This window comes from Furipterus horrens, unplaced genomic scaffold (genome assembly GCF_987537825.1).
Source record: "Furipterus horrens unplaced genomic scaffold, mFurHor1.1.pri manual_scaffold_13, whole genome shotgun sequence".
NCBI lineage: Eukaryota > Metazoa > Chordata > Mammalia > Chiroptera > Furipteridae > Furipterus > Furipterus horrens.
In genome coordinates, this window is record NW_028327183.1 from 50,489,000 (window position 1) to 50,512,378 (window position 23,379).

Sequence of the window (23,379 nt, forward strand, 5' to 3'; positions counted from 1 at the left end):
ACTTGAAACCTTCACTGCTGAAGAACACAACTGTCTCCACAGCCCGTCCAAGGTGGGCACAGGCACTGTTTCCACTTTGCAACTCAGGAAACAGAGGGACAGAAACGTTAACAGTCTGTCTCAGGTCACAGAGTGCACACCATTCTTCAACAGCCTCCGAGAAGATACCTGGGTAACAGCAGTAGTAACACCCTCCACTCTCCACAGCACCCAGACGCCTCAAGCGCACCTCCCCGGCCCCATTCTGCCCCCATGAGTGCCCTTCCAGTGCCTGAAACTTATCCCGGCTACATCACAGCCTGACAGCAACGGATAGCCTGTACTGAACCATCGCGGCGGGTCAGCCAGTGTTCCAAGCACCTCACATTTACTTATTCATTTAGCCCCCAAAACACCCCTGGGTGGGGAGTTAGGGGTTGACTGTGAACTGTGCCCATTGTACAGATGAAGAAACTGAGGCACAGAGAAATAACCTGCTCAAAGTCACACCAGCTAGAATAGTGTCAAAGCCAAGACTTGAATCCCCCACAGACAACCCTGATACCCCCAATGGTCACAGCACCTCTCTTTCCCTCCCTCTCGGGCATCCCCATCATGTATGTGCCCCCACTTCTGTGGCTTTCTCCCCAATCCCCAGCTATACGTGGAGTCTCCCTCACCCCACTGCATTCTCCTTGAACTTCCCGCCTGCACGCTTGCCCCTGCAGCTTCCTGCAACCTTGTGCTCCTTCTCCCTCACTCCTGTGTGTCCCCTCCCCTCTCTGCACCTTGCTCGCTGCCCCATGTGTCATCCGAAGGCTTCACTCGCTTGCCCTGGCCACCATCAGACCTCACTTCCCAAAGCCCTCTTCAGGCCCATGGGGCCGCCCCTCCCCTCCCCCTCCCCCTCACTCTGGCTGGCACACCCCCATCCCCTTCCCCAAAGTGTCCTCCTCAGACTCCTGTGACCTCTCCTTCCTCTCACGCCACCTTGCCCCATCCCTGTCCCCTGTCCCACCCACTTTTCCCCGCCCTTCTGCACGAGTCCCACTGTGTTCCCCTACAGCACCCTCGGCTCCTCTCATACGCCCTGGTCCCCCCCCCCCACCGCCCCATCACCTGCGAAGGCCTCTCCCTCAGCTCCCTCCATCACACACCTTTCCGTCTCCTGTCACTTGCAGCTGCATTTCACGTCCATTTCCTGCACCCTCTGTCTGCACTGCCTAAACCCCCACCCTCAAATCTCCCTCCCTGCTCCTCCATTCCCTCCTTACCCCATTGCTCCGCACACTCAGTGCACCTCCCTGCTCCGGTCTCCCCCTCTTCCCCCACTTCAGTGTGCCCCGCTCTCCCCTGTTCCATTTTCATCCGACGCCCTCCCACCCAGACCCTCTAACCCCACCCCCTGCTCCAGTCTTGCTACCCACGCAGCACCCCATTCAGGATCCCTGCTGCTGACTACCTGCCCTGCAGGGACACACACAATGCTCTCCCCCAGGCCATCTCTCAGAGACCCCGAGCGGCCTTCAGGCTCAGCAGCCGGCTCTTGTTCACTGGATCCCACACGCGGAGACTGCAGCAGCGTCCACTCCCCCCACCCCCACCCTGAAGGTCCCTCTCACACACCCAGGATCCCACAGCCCTGAGCCTGCTGCTGCTGCTGGCACCCGCCTCCAGTCCTCAGCCCCTCCCCATGTACCCATCTCCATGGGCATCCCCGGGGCCAGCACAGAGGCCCCAGGCAGGGGCGCCAGCCCCCTCCCATGCTGAGAAGTGGTACACACAGCAGATGCAGCGCCCCGTGCAGAAGCTCAGCCATGGCCCAGCACATGTGCCCCTCACAGACACAGACCCCTGGGGGTAGGGAGAGGGGCACAGAGGGACCGAGGCACACAGAGGGACGGGTGGGGGGGTTGTGGGGGAGGGCGGCCTGGCATGGGAGGGTGGGTGTGGGGAAACAGCCGCAGTGCCTGGGACAGACACACACACACACACACACACACAGTCCCCAGACAGCCTCTCTGTCGCTCCAAGTCACACACAGAGACAGACGCTGTCAGAGACACACAGATGGACAGAGCTGGGGGGTGGGATGGGAGCCCACCATCTCCCCACCTTTCTCTCTCTTCCTTGCCCTCTCCCTCTCACACACACAGCTGCAGGCGGTCACACACACGCATGCACACTGACACACGCACAGCCGCTCAGTGACACGCAGCGGAAAAAGCGGAGGGGAGAGGAGGCTGGGCGGGCGGGATGCGTGTGTGATGGGGGCGGGGGGGGTGACTGTGAATGGGAGACTGGGGTATGAATGGGGGGACTTGCCAGCTCCGTGCAGGGGTGTGGGGATACGGGGAGCAGGGGAGCAGGGGCCTAGGGTGTAGGCGCCTGAAGGAGAGCCACTGTGGCTCCCCAAGGGGAGGGCTCCCCAGGGTGGGGGCGCTAAGGGCAGCAGAAAGGACAAATGGGTTCCCAACCCGAAGGTGGGATCCTTTGGAGGCCCTCGCTGGGGGGAAGATCTTGGGAGAAGAGCTGAGGGGGCCTGGAAGGGCCTGTGCGGGGCTGGCGGAAAGATTCCTGGCTGGGAGGGGGTACTCAGAAAGCGCGGCCCAAGGAGAGGGATGACAGACGGGTGGCGAAGAGGGGCCCCATACGCGTTCAGCGTTCAGAGAAGGTTAGGGGAGAGGGGTGGAGGAGGGGGCGGCTTGGGGGGTGAGGAGGAGTCCCAGAGGTGAGGGATCAGCGGCGGGGGGAGGGTCGTCACAGCGAGCCGGGGCCTCCAGGCCGGGCCGCGGGGGAAAGGGGCGGCGCGCTCCGTTACCTGTAGATGTACCAGACGCTGCGCCGCCGGGGCCCCAGGGCCGGCCAGCTGGAGGAGAGCGCGGGGGGCGGCTGCGGCAGGGAGCCCCCGCTGGGGCCGCCCCCGAGACCCCCGCCGCCGCCGACCGCAGACAAAGCCATCGCCACCGCGGCCCCGGCCCGGGTCCCGGTGCCGGCCGCCCCCGCCGCCGCCGCCGCGTCCCCGTCCCCGCTCGGCCGAACCCCCGTGTCCGGGCCCCCAGGCCCCGCCTCATGCTGACCCGCGCCGGGAGGGGGGAGGGGGAGGGGGCGCGCACCCTCCCGTGGGAGGGAGGGCAGGGCCGGGGGCTCACATGCCGGGGGCGCGGGGCGCGGGGTCGGGCCGCCGCGGGAGCGCAAGGACCACGGCCGGCGCGGGCTTCAGCACCGCGGACAGCTCCGGAGGCGGGCAGCCGGCGCGAGGCTTAACCCCTTGGCGTCCTGCGCGGGGCGGCGGAGGGGGCCGGGCAAGGGGGAGGGGGCCGGGATGGGAACGCGGGGGCCCCCTTGGCGGGAGAAGGGGGAGGGGCGAGGCGCGGGGGGGAGGAGAAGGGGAGGCACTTCCGGTCTGGGCCCCCCCCTTAACCCCCTCCCCCCTCCAGAGCCCTCCCGCGCAGGTGCAGAGCGAGGGAGAGCGGGAGAGGGACGCACACCACACAAGATGCCTCGAAACCTCGTGCAGGGACGCACGGACCGAGCCCCACTTCCAGGGCAGGGACATCCAGGTGAGAGAGGCTCCAAGAGGGGACACACAGCCCCCCAACACAGACCGACATACAAAGCACCCCAACACAAGCTGGAAGGGCCGGAAAGGGAAGGCCAGGACATTCAGACCAGGCCCCAAGGCAGAGAGAGACACCCCTCGCTGCAAAGAATCCCAGGCAGAGGGACACACACACACCACACCTCACTGGAGACCCACAGGGGAGGAGAGAGGGCGGCCCAGGCAGGGGTGGGGGGTGGGGGGCCAGGCGCACAGCACAGGATAGGCCAGGCGGCCACAGAAGGGGTCGGGCAGAGCAGGGCGAGGCAGGAGAGGCTGACACATCACAGACGTCGCAGCACAAGAAGTGGAGAAGGAGGGGAGGCTACGCACTTGACCGGACAGAGTGGAGGGCCAGAGGGACCACAGCCATCCAGCAGGGCAATCAAGTGACCCCCAGGCCCAGGAGGGGCTTAGAGAGACATGGACAGAGACGAGGCGCTGAGGCTGGTGGGGAGACTCGGGTGGGGAGGACCTCGGTACTCACCAGGCGCCCAGAGCCAGAGACGTGCCAGGCGAGCATGCACAAAGGCCAAGCGCCTCGGACACCGGGGGGCGCAGGGTGGCGCCCCTGCTCCACCCTCTCTCCCCATTTGTCACTTGTCTTCCTCCCCATCCCAACTCATCCCCACTGGCCAGAACACAGACACGTAGGTTTGGACACATTTAATGGAGGGAAGCTACGAACAAGGAGACCCTTCCCTGGATGAGGGGAGCCGCAGGGGAGGGTGTCATCTTTGAGGCCCAGCTTTGACCTCCCCTCCCCCACAGCCATGCCCTTCCAGAAGCCCAACTGCTGGAGTCCTCCCTTCTGTGCCCCCTCCCCCAGCACCCCAGGTCCTGAGTTCCAGATCAATCAGACAGATGCAAATGCATGCACACGATTTTATGTGCTAATGGGCACACACAGGGACATGCAGAGAGAGGGACAGATGTGTGCAGAGACCCACCTGTCCACACGCGGTAAGCAGACACGCTGCCATCCCTGGCAACACTGGCCCTCATTCTCAGACATACAGACTCAGGGAGACAATTAGCCACCATCGCGCAGCCGTAAATGACAGCCACAGATGCACCCGTCTCTACAGAGCAGGACAGGAACCCCTTGCCTTCACAGGCGCAGGCACAGGGCTCTGCGGCCAGGGGCCTCCGGTCACACATGCATACAGACATGTGTCATGCACACCCACAGAGACACATGGGCAAGAACACACTCAGGAAACAGTACCAGGGCCCTTGCCTGGATAAGCTGTTCGCGCACAGGAAACTTCAGCTCAGGTCGTGCACACGCTCACATCCATACACCCGCAGGCACCCCTTCCTTCCCATTCCTGACCCCGCCCCCCCCCTTCCCCTCTCCTCTCACCTCCCTGGGCCAATCCCATCCATCAAGCTTCAGAAGCAAGTCAGCCAGCAGCCAGGGAGGGGAAAGGCGTCAGTGTGCCCCTCTCCCAACCCCCACCCCGCCTGGCCTGGCTCTGCCCACCCCCAGTGCATGGGATGCAGCCACTTCCACTGCACATGACCTCCAGCCAGGCATACGCCCGAGATCCAGGGCTCCCAGGCACCGCCGCCACCCCCCCCATCCACCCCAAAGCTGCCAAGGCAGGTTGGACTTCGGACCCCTGGTCAAACTTTAGAGGCAGCAGATGAGAAAGGGAGGTGGGGCACCCAAGGGAGTGAGGACATTTACCTCGGGGCATCAAAGCTGTCGTAGGAGCCCACGGTATAATGCCGGAAGAGTCTCTTTGCCTTGTCACTGCGGCTTTCTGCAGGGGGACAAGGGATGACCTTGGGCCCTCAGCCTGGAAACCACAAGCCCACCCCCAGTGCTCCTGGCCCATGCCTTCCCATGATCATCCTCCCACACCCCACCCCCATCAGGAGGGGGACAGGAAAGGATGAGAGTAAGCACCCTTGGGTAAAGTGGACACAGTCAGGGTTCCTCGTTACCTTGCTTTCCCTCCTGGGAGCGGTTTGCCACCTCTTCCAGGCAGTCAGAGGGGAACCAGCCAATGCGACCTTTGACCTGGCCTTCCCAGAAGCCTCCTTCCCCGATGCTAAGCACTGGGTGGGTGGGGAGCAGGAACATAGAAACGTGTCTACGTTTGCATGCTGCTCCCACCCCCAATGCACTTTGCATAACCTTTCCATAATTCCTGCACCTGGCCCCAGGGCATCCTTGATCAATGTCCCAAGAAGGGGTGAGGGGGTGGGGAGAAGGAAATCATGTCACTCCTGTCTTCTAGCTCTCCGGATGCAATGGGGACATCCCAGAGGCAATGGGGAAGATGCTATGTCATGGGACCTCACAGCTTAGGGACACGTCGCGACTGGCCCTCATCTCCCCGGTGACCAGTTACAGTTCCGTAATTTCCCCAACCCCCCCCCCCCAGGCAACCCCATCATGATCCTGCCACCTCCTGCGGTCTCCTTGCCACTTAATCTGTTGTCATTTGCTCCCAGACCCATCTTCCCACCTCTCTTGGCTTCCCCAGTCTCTAGCAGGGAGGCAATTAAAATCCCCTCTTTCCTTCTCTCCACCCCTCCTGCCGGCCCCACCTCTTAAGCCATCAGCCCACGAGGAGCGACAGCTTGTGGCCTGGCCGGTGCCACTGGTCTGGGTGCTGATGTCAAAGCACGAATGGCAGGGACAGCTCATGTTTATCCAGAGCTCACTCTGGACCAGAACCCTTAGCTGGGCTACTTTTCTTATCTCCATGTTACCGATGGGGAAACAGGTTTGGAGATCCGAGGTCATTTGCTCAAGATTCTAGGGCTTACAATACGCAGAGCCTGGATTCGAACACAGCTCTGTGCATTTCAAGCGCAAATGCTTTCAGTCACTAAGTTGCTGTCTCTCTGTTCCAGCACTTGGTCCAAACCCCAGTCCTTTATCCCTCCAGCATTTTCCTGGCCCTGTCCACACTCAGCCCCTCCCACACCTCACTCGCTCAATCCTCACGCCTACCCCAATAGGTAACAACTGCTTTCCCATTTCACAGATGAAGCAGCTAAAGTTTTAAGAGGGAAGTTCCTTGCCCAGAGATGGTTCAAGTCAGGCTCCAACTGGAGTTGGGTCCATGTGATGCTTTTCCCTGCTCAGGCCACCTGCCTTGAGAGGATCTGGGAGATGAAATCAAGAGACGCTCAAGGTCACGGAAGAACAGGGAATGGGGTGACAAGGATCTGGGCTCTCGGCTGGCTCTGCCACACCTGGCTGGGTAGCCTGGGGATCAGTCATTCACTCATTAAACAGCCAAGAGCCAGAGCTGCTGGACACACAGATGTGGCCCTTGCCCACGCAGAGCTTCCACACAGCTGCCCACGGGAGGTGTCAGTCTGCAGCGACCTCACAATCGGAAGTCGAGGTTAGCATGCAAGGGCAAGAGACAGGGCATCAGAGAGAGGATATCCAGAGGGGGGCGTATAAATCAGATGGCCAAGGGAGACCAGGAAGGCGTCCAGGAGGACGTGACCGATAGGCTGAGACCTGAAGGATCCTAGGAATCAAGGCTGCAATGAGAGGGGGAAGGATCGTCCAGGCAGAAGCAGCAGCACATGCAAAGCACTTGGTGTGAAGAAGGGCTTGGAGCACTTGAAGGGTGGAGGGGAGCACACGGTCTGTGGAACCTTGTGCGTGAGGAAAAAGCGGTGTGAGATGAGCTAGGTGGGCGGGCGGCGTTGGGGGTGGGGGGAGGGGCATCTCACAGGCCAGGCTCAGGCACTGGGCTTGGATCCTGAGAGCAGGAGCCTTGCTGCCTGGCGAGATGTGGCGAAACCCAGTGACGTCGTGGACGTGGGCGTGCTTTGAGGCAATTAAGTGTCTTGTTAATGAAAGGGAAGGGCTTTAAAAACAGGGCAGCAGTATTGGGCTTGAGGTTCAGTAAGACAGAGGGAAGAATCTGCCCATGACCCTCCCTCTGCCTGCCTGGAAGGCCCCTCACCCCTGGCCTGTTCCCCTTTCTTCTTTCTCCCCCTCCAAATCACAGACAGACCCTCCACACACCAACACACACACACACACTCTCTGTGTGTCTCTCCTCTGCAGGCACTGCTGTGGCGCCACCGTTAGCTCTTGCGTTTGGTCCCTCAGATGTGCACTGAGGCTTCCTGTGTGCTCTGTCATTAAACTGGGCCCTTGTGACCCAGAGACCAATGTCATGTGACCCCACCTTCAGGAACTCAGGCCACAAAACAGATGCAACTGCACAACCGGCCTGACACTGATCCCTGCCCCCTCCAACTCTGTCTCCTATGCGAGGGGCACCCCAGCATCCCCCGATGCTAACCAGGGGTCCCTCTCCTCTAAGTGCCTGTTGGGGGGGGGTGGCGCTTAGGATAATAATGGCTGTGCTCTCTATGGGTGAAGCACTGTTCTAAGTGCTTTATGTGAGATGATTCCTTCCATCTTCAGAAGGGTCCTATATTACAGATGAGGAAACGGAGGCCCAGAGAAGTCTCTTGCCTGAGGAGGTGAAGGCGGGATTTGAACCCCAGCAGCCTGGCTCTCAACCTCCATATTGCTCAGCTCCTCTGGAGCCTAGAGCTGAGCGAAGAATTGCTCCCCCAACCCGTGTTAACTACCCTGATGCGCACCGTTCTGTCCGGAACGCAAGTCACCAGCCCGCAAGTCTGCACGTGGGGGCTACCGGCACCACTGTCCCGACGAAGACAGGAAAACCACAGAGAGGTGACTCCCTCCAACAGCAGCCCCTGGTTCGGGAGCCCTTGCCCTGGACCCGGCTTCACACCCCCGGCATTGCACCGGAGCCCCGCCCCCCGGAAAGTAGGCCCCGCCCCCCTTCTCGGCCGCCTGCGGAGGCGGGCAGCTTGGCCTCCCGCTCGGCACAGGCAGCAGGGAAGACTGCGGGGTGCAGCGGGGGGACCTGGGGCAAAGGGGCTTCCCCTGCCTGAGGCTATAATCCTCCAGCTGTGCCCCTGGGTCACGACACCCTCCTGCAGGGCGGGCACGAGAGAGTCGAGGCCACGCTGGGAAGTGCGCACCGGCCTGCCCTCCGGGCCCAGCGTGCGCGGGCTGCCCCTTACCTTTGATCTTCTCGCCCTTGCTCAGGGAGATCTCCCCCTCGCCTTGAGCCTGGTAGGACTTCACGGCCATGAAGGAGCGTCCGGGCACCGCGGAGTAAAGCTTCCTGCGCCTCCCGCGGCTGCCCAGGGAGCCCCCGGGCCCCCCGGAGCCCCCGGTGCCCCCGGTCGGCCCATCCCGGGGGGTCCCACTGGAGCTGCGTACACAAGAGGGTGTGAGAGGCGGGGCAGAGTGGAGGGAGGGGGCACCTCTGGGGGAACAGGGCTCCTTGGAGGGGCGGGGAAGAGACGGAGCAGCGGGGTGGGGGAGGGGGTTTGAGCGGGTTCCCCAGCTTTGGAGTCCTGGGGGAAGAGGGCACCCGGGGCTCCCAGCTCTCTGCCTTTTGCTGCTCCCCAGACCCCTCTCCTGCTTCCTGGCTTCGGCCCTGCCCCCTTCCACGCTTCTGCCCCCTCCACCAACCCCGCCTCCTGAAACTAAGCTCCGACCACGCCAGCCTTCAGGGACGCCCAGCTTCCTCCTGGGCTGGGACCAGCCCCCCTGTCCGCCATTCCGGGTCGGCCATGACCTTCTTCCCTCCCACGTCCTCAGGACATGCTGGCCGGCCACAGCTCCCCTTCTCGCCCTCCTTAGCCAGCCTGGCCTCTGCACCCCAGAATGCCCTTCCCTGAGCACCCTCTCTGCTCCCCTCCCACCAGTCCCTCCGCCGGCTTCATCTCCAAGCTCAGGCACCTCTCCCCAAGCCCCTCAATGCCTCCCACCCTGTTCGGCCTCCTCTCGCCTCACCCTGTCTTTCTGTCTGACCTCAGGGGTTAGGAACAACATTTTTGGGGTGCTTCAAGGCTCTGGTGCGGAGCAAATGCTCAGCTGAACTTGCACGCACTTGGGACAGCTGCAAGACTGGCTCACAATACTCTCCCTTAAGGATTGGGAGAGAGGTCTAGGCCTGGGAGGGTGGGCAGCTGTCCTGGGACAGGAGGGAGGCAGCCGAGCTGGCCTGGGGAGGGGTCTGTCGTGGGACCAGGGCTGAGCCCTCCCCTACCTGGGCCGTCCACGGGGCTGCCTCTTGGCCTCCTCGGGGTGCCTCCCTCGGGATGGGGAGCGAGCCCGGGCACCCCGGGGGCTGCTGGCACTTCGGAGGGTCCCAGTGCTGAGCTTGGTGCTGGGGGCTGAGGGCTGCGGCTGGCCCTGGGGCCCTGAGGTAGCGCCAGGGGCCCCGGCAGATGAGGTCCCCGGGGCAGCAAACACCATCCAGTCGGGCAGGGCCACGCTGGTGTCGCTGTTGGCTCGAAGCAGCGCAGGGGGCACCGTCAGCCCAGCGCTCGGGGGTCCCCGTCGCCGGGCCGCGTACTTGGGGGACTCCTGGAAGGGCACTGGGAAGGCACAAGGGGCAAGGGAGACAGAGGCAGGCAAGCGTTGGTGGGGAAAGGCATGAGGGAAGAAAGATGTAGATGAGAAAGGCTTGGGGGGGGGGCTGGAATCATGCCCCCTACCACTATTCAAACCTCCGAGGTTCTCCAGAGATTTTTCAATCCCATCCTGGCCCCCAAATCAGGTCCCCTGACTCCTCTGTCGATCCCACCATGCACCCCTCTGCCCAAGCACCTGAGGCTCTCCCTTAACCCAGCCCCACTCACTCACCCACATCTTGTTCTCGATGGTTCCGAATCAGCTCCCCCAGTTCAAAATTCCCAGCGATCACCGCCACCTGGAGGGAGGCGAGGCAGGGAGGTGGGGTGGCCCAGGTACAGAGGGAGGGGACCGGAAACACTGTCAGGCCCCTGGCTGGCTTCTCCCTCTGCCCCCCGGCTCCCCGAGACCTTCACCCCTGAAACTCTGCCTTCCCTCCCTCCCAGCATACCCAACTGCTCCACTTCCCTCAACCCCTCTGCAATTCTTCACTGCCCCCCAACCAGGCCCGACAGCCCCAGACCTGGAAGGCCGTCTGCCCATTGTTATTCTTCACATCCTTGCTGGCCCCCCGATACAGGAGGATCCTGGCACAAGTCTCCTGAGGGTGAGGGGGAAGGAAGGGGAAGGTAAAGGTCACCACGAGTGGACACAGGTCTGTGCTAAGAACTTCAGGAGCAATGTGATCTCAACCCGGCCTGCCCAGGCTGGCAGCCACTCGCTGGGTGCGGCCCCCAGGCCTTTTCCGTGTGGCCAACTTGAGACGTGCTATGCATGTACAATAAATGCACTGGAATCCAAGAGCTTAACACGGAGAAAAAAGTCTCCATAATGCTTCTGTTGATCACATGTTAAAATGATACTGTTTTTGCCCTGGCTGGTGTGGCTCAGTGAATTGAGCACCGGCCTACAAACCAAAGGGTCACCAGTTTGATTCTCAGTCAGGGCACGTGCCTGGGTTTCGGGCCAGGTCCCCATTTGGGGGCGTGTGAGAGGCAACCACACATGGATGTTTCTCTCTCTTTCTCTCTCCCTTCCCTTCTCTCTGAAAATAAATAAATGAATGGAAACCTTTAAAAAAACATAAAATAAAATGATACTATTTTGGATAAAATGCTACTAAAATTCATGTCACCTGTTTCCTTTTTCCTTTTTAGTGATTTTATTTACTTATTACTAGAGAGGGGAAAGGAAGGAGAAAGAGAGGGAGAGAAACACATGTAGAGAAACTTCGATCTGTTGCCTGTCACACACCCCCAACTGGGGACCTGGCCTGCAACCCAGGCCTGTGCCCTGACCAGGAATCGAACCATGGCCTTCCAGTTTACAGGCCGGTGCTCAAGCCACTGAGCCACACCAGCCGGGCTCCTTCTTTGTTTTTTAAATGTGGCTCCTGGGACATTTAAAATTACATCTGTGACTTGGATGGCACTCATCTAAACCAGGGTTTCTTAACCGTCTGGTGCATAGAAGGATGTATAGCAGCATCCCTGGCCTCTACCACTAGATGCCAGTAGCGTCTCCTCCCAGTCATGACAATCAAGAATGTCAGCAGATGGTGACAAATGTCCCCAGGGTGAGGGGCAAAAGCACCCTGGCTGAGAGCCACCCATCCAAACCTCATGGAGGGCTTACTATGCTGCATGCCAGGTGCTCAGTGCTTCAGAGGCAGGAGCCTCCTGAATCACCCAACAATGACATGAGATAGAAATTCTTGTTCCCATTTTTCAGACAAAGAGATCAAGGTCACGGGGCTGGTGGACCAATGTTCACATTTGAACCCAGATCTGTCTGTCTCCGAAGTCTATGTTCTTATCACACACTGCTAGAACCAGAAGGAAGCAGGCGGTGGGGTAGGGATGTCATCCACACACAGGTCAACTCCTTACTTGTGTCCCTCACATGTCACTCCCTCTCACTCTGGGTCAAACCCAAGCTCCTTCCCATGGCCCAGGAGGTACCACCTGATCTGCCCTACCCTGCCACCCCCAGCCTCACCAAGCTCATCTTCTATGCCCTCCTTTCACTTCCCATGCTCCAGCCGCAGTGGACTCCTTCCTCAGACAGTTACAGTCATGCCCCAGGGCCTTTGCACCTGCTGCTCCCTCTGCTTGGAATTCTCTGCCCCACCATCTTCTCATGGCTCTCTCACTTCATCAGGTTTTTGCTCAAATGCCACCTCTTCAGAGAGGGCTCCTGTCAAAAATAACCCCGTCCCTGTTCCCTGCATTATTTTTATTTATATGACACCTGCTACATCCCAGGCAGTCTTCTAAGCCAGTATTAGCTCATTTTCTTCATAACACTGTCCCCTGAAATTACATTTCTATTTTGTCTCTTTAGCATCCCACTACATTGTCCATGTTGTAGGGGCAGATTCTGCCTGTGGCACTCACTACCTGGCACATAGGAGCTGCTCAACAAACAGGGGCTGAATCAGGGAAGGTCGTCTGCCTTTTGTCTTGACCTGGCCAAAGCCAGCCTGCCCCAACCACCCACACTTAACTCTTCTCTAGCTCCCCAGATACTCATCAAACCTGCATTCACCAGGAACCAACTTGGTCTGACCCTCTCCACACGACAAGCCCCCCAAGGATGCTTGGATAACCCTATCCTGCAGGACAAGCTCACAGAGGGCAGATCTTTGCCCAGAGTCACACAGCTGGGAAGTGGAGCAGCTAGGACTTGAGTCTGGACTTCTAATCCTACTGCTTATCTGTTTCCTGTGAAGGCACAACTCCAATGGCCCAAGTCGGTCAGTGGACAGCAACGCTAGCCTGGTGACTCTCCTGGGTGTGTTGGTAAGTGTGTGCATCTGTGTGTGCACACGCTGTTCCCCCAACTAGACTGTCAACCACCGTCAGGTGTATTCTTGTGTGTCTGCGTGCCCCCAGCCCTCGCCTCGCATGCCCAGCGTCAACACCAGCTCCACCGGCTCTTCAAACTGCTCCCCAAGAACCCTGTGTTTACTGGTGCCCTAGCGTTTATCGCTCAGCTTGGCAATTATGTGTTTCCACGTCTGCGTCTTTGCCAGACTGCGGCTCCCCTCCCCCGCCCCCAGGGCAGGCGCTGTGCAGCGGCTGATTCATCTCCCATCCCCCACACAGTAGCTGCTCAAGAAACAAGCAGGGAAAGGATGAGGATGGCGGATGTGGTGCTGGGTCATTCGAAATTCATTTGCTCAAGTCATTCATTCATTCCTTCCTTGAGTCATTCAGTCCATCTCGAGACAAATCTCTGTTAAACGTTCTGAGCTGGGTGCTGTTCAGGCTTGGAGGAAATCCGGGGTGGCTGACCCATCCTTCATTCTTTCATTCACTCACTCCCTCCTTCACTACGTCACCAAAGATGCTTCTAGGCCTCCCATGTGCTGGGGCCTTGGGACAGAGGATGGAGGCACGCTAGGGGCCAGGGGAGCAGAGCGAGGAAATGCCAGGCCCAGCGCTGGGCCTTGGAAACATCAAGTCTGGGAGGGCAGACGAGGAGAGAGAAGAAGAAAAGACCTCACGTGCGTCAAGCATCTGTTCCTTAAGCACCTTGCCAAGAGCAAGCAAATATCCGCCCCCCCTGGGCCTTTGTTACGGACCCATTTCACGGACGAGAAAGGGAAAGTCCAAGGCAGGGGGATGACAGGCTCATCTCACTTACTAAGAGTAATTGCTCTTGTTATTAATTCTTCAGATTAAATTTTCCCTGTTTAAATTAATGGTACGGTTCCCACCTTCTGTCTGGATCCTGACTGATAATGGTTATGATGATGACAATAATTATTATTATTATCGCTGCCTTCTAGGGACGAGCACTTAATATACACGCTCGTTCATCCCCTTCACTCAGTTGACATGATTCCCGTTTCGGGGAGAGGACAGACCCTTGCAGAAAGGACAGGGCTTGTTCAGGGGACCCTGGGCCATGCCCACGGTGGTGGAGTCAGGGAATCCGGGCACGAGGCCCGTGTCAGGGAGCAGGAGGGACAGAAGCGCCAGGAGGGGAAGTGACGGCATCATGTTCGCTGGGTGTGACAAACACTGAGTTCTCCCTCTGCGGCGCCAAGCAGGCTGCTTGCTGCCCCAGCCCCAGCACTGCACGTTCTGATGAGGCAGACGGGGCTGGGCTGTTCTGGAAGACAGAACAGTGGGGGGTGGGGGGACGGGGCCCACGAGCAGCAGCGTGGGCCAAGCCCTGTCCTCCCAAGGCCCCAGGGCAGCAACCCTCCAAGGACAGGGAGCCTTGGGGAGTGGGAGGGGAGACTGAGGCACTGAGGGGGCCGATCCACCTGGGATTGCCTGTCACACAACTGGCCAACACAGAGTGCTGGAGCGGGAACGGGACACGTCCCTGTCAGCTCTTTACTGGTCACCTCCACTGCTGAAGTGGGGACCATCCACCTGGTCCTGAGCTGCTACAACTTGCCACACGCTCTGGTCCCCTTGGGGGCTGTGGTTTGGCTTCTCCTTTGTGCCCAGCAGTGGTCACGCCCCACCACAGACACATACACACACATACACGCATGCACACACACACACACACACACACACACACACACGCGCGCGCTCAGCAGGGAATCCATGTGCCGCTGAATGAGACTCATGGGAGACAGAACCTCAAAGTAACCTGGTGACGGCCCTGACGCCCTCCCTCTGGCCATGGCCCCTGCCTGGGATGCTGTGGCTCGCCTCTTTCTGCCCGGCTGCCTCCTGCTCACCTTAGCACAGGGGCACCTCCCCGAGAGCCACCCCCAGCCCAGCCTCAAGCCCAAGCCCACACGTGGGCTCCCACCGGGACCTGCATTCCCTGTGAGCTCCCTCTGAGAGACGGTGACGGCAGGCATTTGCCCTGATGGGGGGGATGACTGTCCTGCTCGCTCACTACTTGGCCCTCAGCACGCAGTTCCAGGCCTGACTCAGGGAAGATGCTCAAGAAATACTTGGTGAACAAATGAATGAATGAGTGAATGAATGAATGATACAGAGAAGGAACAGAGGGCACAGGCAGGCAGGGCGGGAGGCAGGAGAAGGGCCGGGCAGACCTTATTGTACAGGGCGCAGATGTGCAGGGCCGTGTTCCCCGAGGCGTTCTGGGCTCCGGGCTCAGCCCCGTAGAAGAGCAGGTGTTCCAGGTGCTGAGAGTGACCCCGCTGGCAGGCCTGGGGCGGGGGTGGGGGGCGAGAAGCCTGGTCAGAGCCTCCGCACATGGCGGCCGTCTGCACCCTTCCCTTCAAGGCCCGGGAGCCCTGTACCCACCACCCCTTCTCCTCTCAGCCCCCGTTCCTTCTTAGAGGCCCAGGCCGTTCACTGAGCAAGTCCTTCCAAGGCCCAGGTGTCCGGCTTTGCTCCGCAGGAAGCCCCAGAGGTCATCCCCCCCTACGTCAGGGATCCCAGAGTCCAGCCCCCAGACCAGGTTCTTCCAGGGTTCCCCCTTTTCCCCTCTGGGGACCATGTGCCCTCACCACATCCTTTATGAGGCCCCCAGCATGTGGGTGCCCAGCCCCTCGGGCCAGCGGCCCTGATCCCTGACCCCTTTGGGCCCAGGCCCCGCGCCCCCGGCCCCAGCCCCCCGGCCCAGGCAGGGGCACCTGGTGGATCTCCTGCCAGCCGTTCTCATCAGCGACGCCCAGCTGCGCCCTATTGTACAGCAGCAGCTCACAGCAGCGGGGGTCGCCCCCCACCATAGCTGTGTGGAACAGAGGGGTCAGCCCCCGGCGGTCCTTGTAGTTGGGGGAACCCCCAAGGTCCAGGAGTGCCTAGGAAGGAGACAAGGCAGATGACAGTCATGGGGGTACTGGCTCACTCTGAGGAGCTGGTGGGACGAGCAGTCCTGGCGGACCTCCACTGCCCAACGCCCGCCTCCGCTCCGTCACGATGGCTTTGTGCGACTATGAGCGCGGCCCTTCCTCTCTCTGAGCCTCTGCCATGCCCTGTGCACGATGAGGGGGTTGGGAAGAGGCCTGCAGGGGACCCTCCCGCTCTGACACCCAGCCCGCCCTTCCCCCACAGCTGACGCCCAGCTAGTCAGTGGGGTGGCTGTGGGGGCAAATCAAGCGTGGGGCACAGAAGGAGGCCTGGGGAAGAGCAAGCTTGGGTTAACGCAAGGGGGCCAGCCTCATGGAGGCCAGGGGCTTGGGGACAGGGAGTGGTCCCCCTCGAGGAACAGCTCTGAGCACAGAAGGCTGGTGGCGCTGGCTGTCAGTAGGACAGTGTTGGCGGTGGCTGTATGTGAGGACGGCGGTGGTGGCGCTGTCCAGCTGCACGTCCCGTGCCGTTGGGCACAGTCACAACTACCCCGCCCAGCGCGGCGGCCCCCTGTCAGCGACTGAGCGCTTGAATGTGGCTCGTGAGCCCGAGAAGCGGAAGGTTTGGTTTTAGTTCATGTTAACCAGTTTCAAGCTAAACAGCTCCAGGCGGCTAGTGGCCACTGGATTGGCCAGTGCAGGTCTGGGTCTGAGGGAGGGCAGTGCGTTGGGGGTACATAAGAGGGTTTGTGGGTTCCGGGGGTATAAGAGACCTCTGTGGCTGGTGAAAGGGTTGGAGAAGGGAAAGGGGGCTCACTAAGCTGGGGTATCTGTGAATGGGGGTATCCATCCACAGCTGTGCATCTCTGGGGCAGTCTATCCCGACCTGTGTGGGAAGAGGGATCAAGAACCCTTGGGAGGGGGTAGGAAGAAGGAAATGGCAGCCTTGGCCGGGTAGCTCGGTTGGTTAGAGAGTCATCCCCATACCCCAAGGTCATAGGTTTGATTCCCGGTCAGGGTACATACAAGAATCAACCACTGAGTCCATAAATAAGTACAACGACAAATTGATGTTTCTCCCTCTCTCTCTCTCAAATTAATAAATTAAAAAGAGAGAGAGAGAGATGGAAATAGTATTTTAAAATAAGACTCTGCCCGCTGACTCTGTGAGTGCATTTTGTGGGTATCTGAGGTTCATCTGTTTGGGAGGAGAGGGCTGTACTTGCATGGGAGAGAAGGGGGAGTGTGTTTGGGGACGTGGGCACTAGGTCGGGAAGGGCAGATGGGGCCTGAGTCGGGCCAGTGTCTGGGGAGGCAGGCTGAGGGGCTGTGTCTGCAGGGTGTGGATGGGGGAAGGTCTCTATCTGGGGGCAAAGCAGGGAGTTCACTGTGCATTTCTTTGTAGTTTTTTAAAACATTTTATTTATTTATTTTTAGAGAGAGGGGCAGGGAGGGAGAAAGAGGAGAGAAATATCATCTGTGAGATGCGATTGGTTGCCTCTCGCACGCACCCAACTGGGAACCTGGTCCGCAACCCAGGCATGTGCCCTGACTGGGGATCGAACCATTGACCTTCTGGTTTGCAGGCCGGCGCTCAATCCACTGACCCACACCAGCCAGGGCTCACTGTGCATTTCAGGGGACAGCAGGAGGGTCTATACCTCAGGGAGACAGTGGTTGGTGTTGAGCTGGGTCAGAGGAAGTGGAGGACACCAAGTATCTGGGTGTCGGGAGAGTCAGGCCATCTACCTGGGCACAGGGAAGTCTGTGTGACTTCCAGCTGGTCCTGAGCTGGGGAGAGTGGCTGCACCTGAGGGTCTGAGGGGACTCTCAGATTCAGTGGGTGGGGGGAGGGTCTGGGGCAATTTGCCCGGGGCTGTCTGTGTGGGAAACATGGCAAGCTTGGGGTGCTTCATATCTGCGGAGGGGCCCAGGGGAGTTGGCACCTCACCGTGAGAGCCAGGCAGTGCCGAGCACATGCGGCCTTGTGCAACGCTGTCATGCCATCCCGGGCTCGGAAGTCGATGTGGGCTCCGCCCAGGCACAGGGTTCGAATTACATCTACAGAGCCTTCCGTCTGGGCAGCCAGGGTCAAGGGCGTCTCTGAGGGGTGAGAGGCCCATCATGTGAAGCCCCCAGGCCTCAAGCTGGGTGTCCCGCTCCCCAAGCCCCCCGCCGCCTCCCTACCTCCTGAATCCGAGTCATGATAATTGGGGTCCAGCCCCTTGTCCAGCAGTCGCGCCACCTTGTCGGACGTGCCAAGCTGCACGTACTCCAGGAATTTCTTCAGGCCGGTCTGAGCCATGGACGAGAGATGAAGGCAGGCCAATCAGGAGCAAGAGAAAGAAAAGATGGGGTCTTGAACTGCACTGTCCAGTGAAACACACAGCAAGCCACTTATGATGTCGAAAAGTCCCTAGTAGCTACTTTTTCTTTTTTTAAAGGAACAGGGCTCTGGCTGGTGTGGCTCAGTGGATTGAACACTGGCCTGCAAACAAAAGGGTCGCCGGTTCGATTCCCAGTCAAGGCACATGCCTGGGTTGCGGGCCAGGTCCCCAGTTGTGGGTGCAAGAGAGGCAACCACACATTGATGCTGCTCTCCCTTTCTCCTTCCCTTCCCTTCTCTCTAAAAATAAATAAATAAATTCTTTAAAGGAAGAGGGCCCTGGCTGGGGTGATTCAGTGGGTTGAGCATCACCCTGCAAACGGAAAGGTCACTGGTTCGATTTAACCGATTGATGTTTCTCTCCCTCTCTTTCTCCAACCTTACCCCTCTCTCTGGAGTAAGTAAATAAATAAGTAGATAGATACATACAATCTTTAAAAAAAAGAAAGGGGACTGGGGTGGGGGAGGTAGGAGAGGGTAAAGGGGGGGATGAGTGGTGATAGAAGCAGACCTGACTTCGGATGGTGAACACAATACGATGTACAGATAGAGAATTGTGCAACTGAAACCTATATAATTTTGTTAACCAATGCCACCCTAATAAAGTCAACAACAAAAATAAATAAATAAAAGTAAATAAAGAAATAAGGAAGGGGATGATCGACCGTGTTGGAATTCCCCTTAGTGATATACCTCTTGTAAGCTGCTATATCCACCATTTCAACTAGGGATCTGTATACAGTTTATTAAGGAGATATTTTACATTTTATTGGGGGGGCAGGTATCCTGAGTCTTTGAAACCGGGCATGCATTTCACACTTGAAGCCCAGCTAAGCCTGGGGACGGGCCACACGGCAAGTGCTCGGGTGCTGAGTGTGGCCAGTGGCTCCCGCAGTGAACAGCACAGGTGTGGAGAGCCGGACTACTTGGGGAAGGACAGGGTGAATGCATGGTGGGGGGAGGTGAGGAGGAACCAGGGGGCTATCTACCCAAGTGACAAGAATCCTTCACTTCACTATCGACCAAAACAGCTCCCTGGCTTCCTCCTAGCTCTTAGGGGGCCAGGGCAGACCCGTGGACACGTGATCCAAGGACTGGAAGGAAGGCAAGGCACGTGGAGGGTAGATGTGGGCTGGTGATGGGGGGCATCCTTGGATCTGGTAGAGATTTAGGCTCTGGGACTGGGGGGCTGCAGGGCATCTATGAAACAGCCCCAGGCAGAGGGACACTGGATGTCAGAATCTAGGCTAAGGGGGATAAGGGGCCCTGTGTGACCATGAGGGACTAGGAGACAAGACGGGGGAGTCCAAGGATGAAGAAAGTAGGAGCTAGGCCCTGACCAGGTAGCTCAGTTGGTTAGAGCATTGTCCTGATACACTAAGGTTGTGGGTTCGATCCCTAGTCAAGGCACATTACAAGAATCCACCAACGAATGCATAAATAAGCGGAACAACACATCTCTCATTCCCTCTCTCTCTCAAATCAATAATAAAAAAGAAAGGAAGAATGTGGGAGCCAGGTGCAAGTGGTGTGGGCCCGGGCAGAGGAATGAAGGAAAAAAAGGAAGGTTAAGAAGGGGTTATGATAGGGAGAGTGGGGGATATTTGGGGCCATCCCAGATGTCCCCAGATGGGGACCCTGGCAGAGGAACAGTAGGGCTGAGGAATGTGGAGGGCTATGAGGAAGAGGTGGGAGAGGAAGTGGTTGGGGTGGGGGTTCTGGGGGGGGGAGATCAGTACAAAGGAGGGTGTAGGTGCCCGCAGGCTTACCTTCGTGTGCAACTTGGCCAGCTGCTTCTCATCCAGGTTGGTCTGCTTGTAAACTCGGGTCTTGTACCGGAACTGAGGTGAGGGTCAGGGTCAAGGGAGAGACAGAGACACAGAGTCGGGCCTGGGGACGAGGCTGGACTCCCTTCTGAGCTCAGTGAGGTCAAGGTGGCAACAGCCCAGCCTTGGCTGGGTGGGCAGAGGGGTGCAGGGCTGCTGTGGGCCGGGTGCAGTCTGTAATCCCTAACGGGAAGGAGGAGTATGCATTCCACAGGGAATGTTCTGGAACACCTGCTATAACTAGGAATTCTGCCCCAATTCGACAGGCGAGGAGAAGCTCAGGGTGGGGAAATGACTTTCCCAAGGCCACTCTGCTGGCCAGAGAAGGGACAGTGATTTGATTCTTTCTGACTCTTAGGCCTGGAGATCCGGCAGATGCCTGGCTAAGGTGTCGAAGGGAGGTGGCCATGGGCCTCACCTCCAGGTAGGGCACCCCCTTCTCGAAGGACTGGGGGTACTCCCGCAGCAGCCGCTCCTCCTCCAGGAAGTTGGCGTCGCGGCCCGAGGTGGCGGGCTGGAACAGGCCGTAGTTGAGCACATCCTGCAGGCTCTCGCTCAGGGCGCACAGCACCTGCTGCTTGGCTGTCCAGATGGTGGCATCCGGGTTGAAGCGCAGGCATTTCTGGTGGGGGAGGCGGCAGCAGGGAGTCTCAGGGGGCTTGGGAAGGGAGCAAGGGTGATTCTGGGCGCAGCGGTGGGTTTGGGGGAGCATGTGTGGGTCTGGACGGGGGGCCCCGTAGGACACCCATGCAGCAGAGGCCTCCTGGTGCGGGCTTGGGCCTCTGTCCCCCTGCTGTGTTGTGACAGGTCACTCACTGTCTGGTGCAGATCCGGAATGCCAATCCTGAAGACCATCATGCTGAAGTGGGCGTCGTCCGGGACGGACATGGAGCGGCCCTGGAGGCCTCCGGCCGAGGCCAGGTTACCAGGTACCACGCTGCCCTGGCCCCGGGTCCCCCGGAGGCCTCTCCCGGGCCCGTCTGGGGAGCTGTCGGATTCTGAGCCCCCCTCGGGACACTCGCTGGCACTGTGACGTTCCTCGTCCTCGCTTGAGGCGGGGCTGTGGGTCATCGTGGGGCCACGGGGCGGTGGGGGACGGCAGCATCACAGGTCGCTGTGGGGGGGGGCAAGGGCGGCTGTTGGACCAGGAGCCCCAACCCTCCAAGGCCACAGGTGCACTCGGTGGCCCAGTGGTTGAGGGCAGAGGCCCCACACCGCCAGAGGGAGACAGGAAGGAGGCTGGACACACCCCCAGACACCGCCTGGTGCACACACCCCCATCCCTGCCACACTGCTAGCACGTCTCCTTCCCTGCCCTTGGCCCTGCTCGCAGCCCCCGCCCCTCCTGCGCCCCACTTTGCCGCTGACCCACTGTGGCAGTGTCCCAGAAACCGCAGAATCACCGCGGGAGCTACTGGCCCACTTTGCCAGGCCACGAAAAATGCAGCTAAAATTAGCTGAGTACAGACAGGTGGACGAGCGGCCCACCGGCACCCTGCCCTCCGGCCCCAGCCTGGCCTCTCACCCGAAGCCCTCCCATCCTCCTCCTGCAGAGCTGGGGAGGGGGGTGCTGAGGTGTAGTAAAGGGGGGAGAGAGGTGCCGTGAACCTGGGGCAGTAGGAGCGGGAGGCGCGTGGCGCCTGGACCAGCGGGTGGAGCTGGTGACTTCACCGAAGTGTGGCCGACACCGTGTGCCGAGGGCTGGGGAACCAGCGTCCCAGGGAAGCCAGGCACGGGGGTGGGGGTGTCACAGGGCAGAGCGCCAGGTGTGGGGTGCCCCTGAGGGAACCACAGGGGTGGGCTGTGCAGGGTGTTGGGGGCATCTTAAGAGGGCGTGTGGGAGGCTGGAGAGGCTGGCCCTGGCATGGTGGGGGCACACTAGTGTGGTGGCCTACGTCAGTGGGGGTGGCTGAAGATGACCTGTGGGCATGTTTGAGGACGGGCTGTTCGGGGTGGATAAATCCGTGTTGCTTGGGACAGGGGGCCCCACTCTGAGGGAGACTGGGGGGACTGGGAGGCACAAGGCGTGGGGTGAGGGTCTGGGGGGCCAGATCCCTACTCTTCTCCAATGAGGTAGCCTTAGGAAGGTGGGCCTCCGGCGGGTCCGCCTGGCTCATCTCCCCCACTCCTACCCCAGGACTGAAAAACAGAATGTCTGGTCTGGTCCCTCCCCCCAACACCAGGCCCAGCTCCTGAACCGTTTCCATGGAGATGGGAAGCAGCGGAGGGTACTGCTGAGTTTGGGGGAGTGGGGATGGGCTGGGGGGTTGGAGGAGGGAAGGCGAAATGTGTGTATGAGAAGGAGACTTCCAGGAGCTGTGGGCGAGCCGCATCCTCACTGGGCCAGCCGGCCCCTCCCCCATGCGTGCCCAGGGCTATGAAGCCCCCTCCCCCTCCAGGTACCGGGCAGCGCTGCCCCACCGCTGGGGGAACCCCGGCCTCCTCCTTTCTGCTCGACTCCATAACGCACCTCCCTGCAGGGGGCCCTCAGCCACTCCCCCTCGGCTGACCCTGGCTGACCCCCAGCCGACACCAGGCACTAAAGGGGTGGCCATTGGGATGCCAGCCAAGCTGGCCCGCCACTCCCCCACCCCCGCCGCGCGTGCGGCTGCCCCCAGCCCCCGGGACCGGCTCCGGCCCCTCCCCCTCCGGCCCCGAAGGAGGGAGCGGGCACACTCCGCCGGGGCGGCATGAATCAAACGCTCCGCGGCTAAGAATAGCTGGCACGCAGCTGGCACTGAGACGGGCTGAGGAATCGGCGCGGGGGGGCGGGGAAGGGGAGAGGGGGGCGCCCTGGGAGGCTGCGGGGGCCGGGGGCGGCTGGCGTGGCTGAGAGCGGGACCCGGAGAATGAAAGGAGGCGAGAGGCGGGGAGAGGGAGCCGGCGGGGGAGAGCCCCGGGCCGGGAGAGAGGGCGGGGGCACCCGGGAGCGGGACTCGGGGGCGGGAGCCGAGGGGGCGCGCCGGCCGGTGCAGAGCGAGAGGCGACGGGGTGGGGACGGGGGGAGCCTGTGAAGCGGGTGGGAGCGGATTGAAGGAGCTTGAAAGGAGAAGCAGGAGCTAAAAGGGGGTCGAAGGGGGCGGAGGAGGCCGAGGCCCAGACCCCTGCAGGACGCGGTGGGCACCGGGGTGACCCGGGGGAGGGGCTTCGCGCGGCGGGGCAGCGGGAAGGGTCCAGGGGCCTGGGTGGGCCTGGGTGGGCGAGTCGGGGGAGTGGCCGGGCAGGGCCGGGAGGCGGGTACCGCGACCGAGCCCTTGGCGTGGAGCGCCGGGAGGTGGGCTCGGGCTGGGGGGTTCCGCTCGCGTGGGGTTGGGGGACGCATCCTCCCATCAAGTCTGCGATCTAGGACGGGGCACCGGGGACCCCGGTGTAACCCAATTCGGCCTCGCCTGGGGCAGTGCT

At 60.4% G+C, this 23,379-nt stretch overlaps 1 protein-coding gene across 2 annotated transcripts in view; it reads right to left on the bottom strand.

Moving 5' to 3' along the window:
- SHANK1 (SH3 and multiple ankyrin repeat domains 1) overlaps window positions 1-21,087 on the bottom strand; it is a 42,141-nt gene extending 21,054 nt beyond the window's left edge. Inside the window, exons 1-14 of one of the 2 annotated variants that reach the window (XM_090261147.1) lie at window positions 20,794-21,087; window positions 20,396-20,599; window positions 19,921-19,992; window positions 17,953-18,061; window positions 17,717-17,868; window positions 15,610-15,777; window positions 15,064-15,180; window positions 10,558-10,635; window positions 10,266-10,332; window positions 9,667-9,997; window positions 8,630-8,823; window positions 5,534-5,647; window positions 5,274-5,349; window positions 4,947-4,973 (exon numbers count right to left, since the gene is read on the bottom strand). In XM_090261147.1, coding sequence (XP_090117273.1) covers window positions 4,947-4,973; window positions 5,274-5,349; window positions 5,534-5,647; window positions 8,630-8,823; window positions 9,667-9,997; window positions 10,266-10,332; window positions 10,558-10,635; window positions 15,064-15,180; window positions 15,610-15,777; window positions 17,717-17,868; window positions 17,953-18,061; window positions 19,921-19,992; window positions 20,396-20,599; window positions 20,794-21,048 — 1,964 coding nt within the window. In that variant the 5' untranslated portion in view covers window positions 21,049-21,087. The remainder of the gene's footprint in view (window positions 1-4,946; window positions 4,974-5,273; window positions 5,350-5,533; window positions 5,648-8,629; window positions 8,824-9,666; window positions 9,998-10,265; window positions 10,333-10,557; window positions 10,636-15,063; window positions 15,181-15,609; window positions 15,778-17,716; window positions 17,869-17,952; window positions 18,062-19,920; window positions 19,993-20,395; window positions 20,600-20,793) is intronic. The other variant, XM_090261146.1, reaches the window with a different exon arrangement.
- Window positions 21,088-23,379: the final 2,292 nt, after the last annotated feature.